This window comes from Octopus bimaculoides, chromosome 2, assembly GCF_001194135.2.
Source record: "Octopus bimaculoides isolate UCB-OBI-ISO-001 chromosome 2, ASM119413v2, whole genome shotgun sequence".
NCBI classification, from domain to species: Eukaryota; Metazoa; Mollusca; class Cephalopoda; order Octopoda; family Octopodidae; genus Octopus; species Octopus bimaculoides.
Window position 1 is genome coordinate 91543216 of NC_068982.1, and position 6717 is coordinate 91549932.

Consider the following 6717-nt stretch of genomic DNA (forward strand, 5'->3'; position numbering starts at 1 on the left):
GAGAGAGAGAGAGAGAGAGAGAGAGAGAGAGAGAGAGAGAGAGAGAGGTATATATAAATTGCCAGATATAAAAACTCTTGCACATTTTCAACTCAATCTTATTTTCCAGTATATGTATGTGTGCGTACGTATGTATGTATATATACACACATAAGAATAGAAATGTACGCACTTACACACACACAAATATACATATATGCGCATACACATATGAATATACATATATATGCTATTATAATACGTTACAGCTGAAGGAAACATTACCAGGTCAGCTGAATTCAACGCTTATCTCGATCCTGAAGCAGCTAAGATTGTTTTGACAGAGTTTCAGTGTGAAATCAGTTTGTTTCCTTGGGAACTGTGTGTTGACTGTGGACTGCCTTGGGTAAGTCACTTAATTTGTGTATTTCTAAAATTTCCCGACTTTTCATTAAAAAAGAAGGTTTGGCAATGTGTTTTTGTAGATCTCATTTATCGTGTTCTCTCTGACGAAAAAAAAAACGAAGCTTTCTTGCAACCTTTCCGATGTTGTTATTATCATTACTGTTCTTGCTTTTTAACGAATATGTCCATATCCATGCACAGACAAATATCGGGTAAAAGAAGTATAAGAAGAGTACAATGGTGGTGGGTGGGGTGATCTGCATCAAGGAATAAACAGCGAGGCGCAGTGTGAAAAACATGCGGGTGGTTAATGAAGAGAAATATGGAAAGGGATGGTAGTGTCTTACTCTGTGCATTTACAATCTCCCTAGGCTATAGACTTTCATTGGGTGGTCAGCTTAGTCGACTAAGGATGGGCAACATAACTTCTCTGAATATGTGTGTAGCTTTTGCTTGCTTTAGTCAACTTTATCTAATCAGAGCATCATTTGTTTCTTTGTGAAGTGGACTGCTGGACTGCGCTAGCGAGGGTTAAGCATGTTGGATACGAGCATAGCGCAAGTTAATGTATATTTGATAGTTCGTTGATGTGACCCAAAGCACAGAATATATATTTTGTTGTATACCAAACGTTGAACATATAGTGTCGTATTTATATTTAGATATGCAACATATACAATATCATTGTTACATTTACATCATGTATACAATGTCATAGTTATATTACATATACAACGTATATTCAAATAAACTCAGTTAATATATGAAAACTGATTATAAATTAAAATAACTTAGTAATTTCACATTCATTTATTTCATATAATTGATTTCTAATGCATGGAGTCAGGCCACACACACGCGCGCGCACACACACACGCACACACACACACACACACACACACACACACACACACACACACACACACACACACACACACACACACACACTTTAGGGTAGGGCACAGTAGACTAAATCGGTCTCATTACTTAAGTGTTACATTATTTTCTCGACCCTGAAGGGTAAAAAGCAAAGTTGGCCTCATTAAAATATAAACTCAGAACGTAAAGGAGGATAGATAGACACCACAAGGAATTTTATTTTCTCCAATGCACTCAAGATTCAACCAATTCCACCACTATTTTTGTTTGATAGAAGTTAGACGACTTATAATTCCTAAAAAGATAGGATGGTCATAATTGGAATGTTCATGATCACTAGCCTTTTGGATTTTGTAACCTGGTTCTAAAATAAGAAAACCCTCACGCAATAACGAGTATTCTTAAACGATGCACGCCACTATAAGACTACACTTTGCTCGACTCTATATTAGATACGACGTTAGAAAACACTCGCTTTAAGGGGAAATTAATCCGATTTCAGTTCCCCACTAGAATAATTTTCTTACGCTCAACCCATTAGGGAAAAGTCATAAGAGCAACAACTTATTTCATTATTCGAATATTTCTAAGATTTCGTATGAAATTCAGAAATCAGTAATTTAATAATGTTTTGAAAACAGCACGAATGATACCAAGATGTAACAGAATAGAACATCCGTACAATGAAGTATATGAAAGTTCCGCCTGATATAAACTATAATTATACGCGTCAAAGATGGAGCCTAAAGCTAACAAAGAAACTTTTGCATGTTCGTTTGGACTGGTAAAAGTAGCAGCCAAATATCCTTCAATTTACACCCCACCATTTAAGAAAATAACATAAATAATGTGGTTCTAACTCTCCTGCACATAGTGAAAAAAGTGCAGGACGATCACGGTTGAAATACTTTTGATCGAATGGCTGCTAAATCAAAATTAAACAGGAGCTAAATAGCAATAGAGCCTCGCTTGACCTTCTAAAAAATAGCACTCATATTTTCTCCAAATCACATTCTATTGTAAAAATGGGAGCACAATAATACGATCTTTCTTTCTCTTATACCGAATGTTCTGAAACTGAAACAGAAAATTCGTAGTCTAATGCTTTCTACTGCCTTCAACACAAAGTTACACATTTACTTGGGGGCAGAAATGTAGTGTATTACCGGTAATTATTTTGTAACCCCACCGGAGAACCTACAGGCAAAGCAAAATGAAACTGAAAACATAGCCAAACTCTATACGGATTTTCCTACCAACTTCACTCTCTTTCTACAAATGATTGATTTCTTACACTGCGCAGACTGTGAATTTATAATGGGTAGAGCATGGTTGATTGAACCGACCATATTAAACACCTGATAATTATTTATAAACCTCAACCTGGGAAATGAAAAAATAAATTCGATTCTAAAGTGACTTGAAATCAGAACGTAGAGGGATTAAAGCAAGTACTGTCAATCCCAAAAGGATAAAAGACATATGTTGACAGAAATGAATTCAGAACGCAAAGGAACGTAACTAAATACTGCAAACATTCATTCTGATGCTTTAACAATTCGTTTAGTCTTTGACATTCACTAATTTATACAGACTGATAATTTAGACAGAAGGTTATATATTTTGCAGCCGGAGGAATAGTGCAATAATTTCTTTTTTTCACAACTGAAAAATGAAAATTGATGTCGGCGAATTTTACATTCGGAATGTAATGGGACAGTACTCAATAATGTAATGAATTTTGGTCGACATTTCCATTGATGTTAGAATCCTTTGTATAACAATTATTATTGCTTTATATTTTCTAGGATTTCTATGACAAGTTGCGTAAGAAATCAGGCAAAGAGGCCGAATTAATGAGGGTTATAGAAAAGAATCTGATATCAAATTGGAAAAAGAAGCCATCTTATGTAATCTGCGATGAACTTGCTATGGCAGGAGCTATAGATGAATCAACAGTGACAGAATTTAAACATGTCCCCATAGATGTTGAACTGAGGGGCCAATTTACAAGGGGACAATTTGTCATCGACTGGGATAAGAGGAGTAAAGATGCTGTTAAAATTCGATTGGTTACGAAGATGAATATGGATCGTGTAATGGAGATGCTCTTGGATACCTATGGAAATTAAAGAGAAATTCTGAGAGAATCTCAAGAGAATTAACCAGGTTTTTAAAACTTTAAATGTTTTGCTAATATTAATGAAATTAAATGGTTTCCTGTTTTATTATTATTTTCGTTTAGAACCCCCTTCCATCCACGGTCAATCCGATCGAACAAACCTATGGATAAAGGTGGCCAATCAACATGGCATAGTGCGTTTCTTGTTGATTAATTAATCAAAAGCTAATTTACTATTAGTTCTTTAAATATAAAAATGACTTTCTTAATAGGCTATGAAAGACAGATTTGATGTCTGTAGCTGACGGTCCGATGATGTCATACATAATCCGACTGGATGTTTTTCACACTCGTTGTCTGTAAGGAGGATATCTGTCCCAAGACAATTTCCTCTCAAGAGTGTACACGAATGGCTTAAATATAAATATGCATACTTAAAATTTAGTCAACGCATAGTGCACCCCCAGTGAATTAATCTTGGATTTTATTGACATAGGATATTTAGACTGCACCCATGGAAAATTTACGTATAAATACGTATCCTTTATTTTTTACTCTTTTCATTATGCATATGTATATTTTCTCTCTCTCTCTCTCTCTCTCTCTCTCTCTCTCTCGATACATAAAAAGTTTAGCACATTTTCAATCCGTTATCATTTTCCTATATATGCATGAGTGTGTATGTATATATGAATGCATATATGCATGTATATGTATGAATATATGTATACATAAAATGAGGTAGATTTTATGAAGAATTGTAAGATATAATTTAAAGAATGTAGCTGTGTAAAGCCGGAACAATGGGAAAAGGTACAAAGTAAACTACAAATTGAAAAGAAAACAGAACGTTTGTTGCTCAGAACCACTGTATTTCCGAATGTCCCGAGGAAGGGGTCTTCACACTGAAATATAAAAATACAAAGTAAAACTGCAACTTTGTTGTATTTTCTTTTCAATTTGTAGTTTACTTTGTACCTTCTCGCATTGTTCCGGCTTTACACAACTATATTATTTAAATATATATATATACGTATACAACACCCAGCCGTCTGGATTACTGCTCCCAATTGTGGTCACCAAACAGTGTAAAATTAACGACGGAACTCGAGGCGACCCAGCGAAGCTACACAAGGAAGTGCGATACAATGCGACATATCAGCTACTGGGAGAGACTGAAAGAGTTAAGACTCTACTCCCTGGAGCGAAGGCAGGTAAGATATGTAGTAATAGACACCTGGAAAATCCTAGAAAAACTTGTTCCAAACTTTGGCATTGTCACACAAATAGCAGGACGAGGCGCAACTACATGGTACTAAGGGTCCCAACATTGCCATCAGGATACAGGACCAGATGCTGCAACAACTTGGCTTCAAAGGCCCACAGCTCTTCAATATCCTCCTATAAAGCCTAAGAGACCAGCATGGCGTGGATATAGGCTTTTCAAAACAAAACTAGATCTCCTTCTGTCAAGAGTTCCAGATGGACCTACCTCTAGGCAAGAAACACAGATGAGGGCAGCAAAGTCAAACTCCCTCATCCACCAAATGTCACATATCAGAAGAGGTTTAGTGAAAGTGTAGCAAAGTAAACGGCGGTGCCCCAGCATGGCCGCAGTCCTTTGACTGAAACTTAGAGAAAAAGAAAAAAGAGAAAAAATATAGTCATAAATATGTTTATGTATATGTGTATGTACACACACACACACACACACGTGACATAAGCGAGGCAGCTGAATTCAACATTTTTCTCCATCCTGAAGCAACTAAATTTGTTTTGACAGAGTTTCAGTGTGAAGTCAGTTTGTTTCCATGGGAACTTACCCAAGACAGCGCACTGTCTTGAGTAAGTTAGTTAATCTATGTATTTCTAAAGCTTCTCGACATCAAAAAAAAACAGGAATGTTTGGCATGTGTTGCTGTAGATCTCGTTTACGAAGAAAGAAACAAAGATGGGGCACTGCCTTGAAGAAATTTAGTAGAGGAAATCGATCCCAGCACTTTTTCCTTTAAAGCCTGGTACTTAATCTATCGGTGTCTTTTGCCGAACTGCTAAGTAAACACACTAACGCCGGTTGTCAAGCGGTTGTGGGGGACAAAAACACGCGCGCGCGAACGCGCGCGCACACACACACACACACACAAGGACAGACTTGTTTCAGTTTCCATCTATCAAACCCACTCACAAGGCTTTGGTCGGCCCGAGACTATGGCAGAAGACATGCCCTAGGTGCCATGCAGTGAGACTGAACGCGGAATGATGCGGTTGGGAAGCAACTTCTTACCACACAGTTACGGCTGCAACTACAACACCCACGCCTGATGGAAGTTATGTATGCTTTGTTTACTAAATTGTATATTAAAATATATTTAGCTCTTGCTGTAGAAATATAAGCCGTAGATAAACTATAGGAGCTTCGATAGCTACAAATGAAGAACAACAATCCGACTAGTTTCGACATTCTTTAAAGATTCAAGGATCGCTTATCTTACCTTCTATCTGCCGAAGTTAGCAAGAAAATATCTTATGAATACTGTAAACAAACTATAACTAGCATAAAGAAATTTATTTATTGGTACAAGGTTGACGGACGAGACTTAATATCAAAAAGTAGCTACACATTGTGTTTATAAACACATATGCATGAGGAAGTGATGATATGTTTAAGAAGGATATATTGTCCACATACATATTGATTCATTATCATGTGCTTATACAGTAATACTTCGATATACGGGTTAATTTGTTCCCAGAGACCGCTTGTTAAGCGAAAACTCGTAAAACAGAGCAATAATTTCCCCCAATAGTAATGTTATAAATCGTAATTCGTTTCCAGAAAAATATTTTACCTATAAAATGTATAATACTCGTAGATAAATGGCAATAAAACAACAGTAGAATGTAAAGAATATTTTATCTAAAGTAAAAAGAATGTCAAGATGATTTATAATAGATGGTGTTCAATCAAAAGTTGACTCGATTGATTAACTGTCAAAATATTGGGTCTCTCTGATTGACATGACCTTCTTCAGTGACGAGTTTTGGATTCACCTATCGGGATACCTAAATTCGCAAAACACTCGCATCTGGAGTGCTCTCAATCGTCACGAGTTTATCGAATCACCCTTACATGCAGTGAAGATTGGTGAATAGATGGCTATCAGCAGACGAAGAATAGTAGGACCGATCTTTTTTTCCAAGAAACCTTGAATTCGGAACGTTATTTTGAGATAATTTATCAGTTTGTTGAGCAGCTAACAGAATGAAAAAAAGTAACTCATGGTTTCAACAGGACTCAGCAACATGTTAACAACCACACTTTGTTTCACTTA

The 6717-nt window shown here is 36.4% G+C and overlaps 1 protein-coding gene across 1 annotated transcript in view; it reads left to right on the plus strand.

Moving 5' to 3' along the window:
- The window catches only part of LOC106870624 (inosine-uridine preferring nucleoside hydrolase), a 23494-nt gene extending 19562 nt beyond the window's left edge, over window positions 1–3932 (plus strand). The window contains exons 4-5 of the mRNA XM_014916757.2: window positions 249–385; window positions 3072–3932. Of these exons, the coding sequence (XP_014772243.1) occupies window positions 249–385; window positions 3072–3395 (461 nt within the window). The 3' untranslated portion in view covers window positions 3396–3932. The remainder of the gene's footprint in view (window positions 1–248; window positions 386–3071) is intronic.
- The last annotated feature ends 2785 nt before the right edge of the window (window positions 3933–6717 follow it).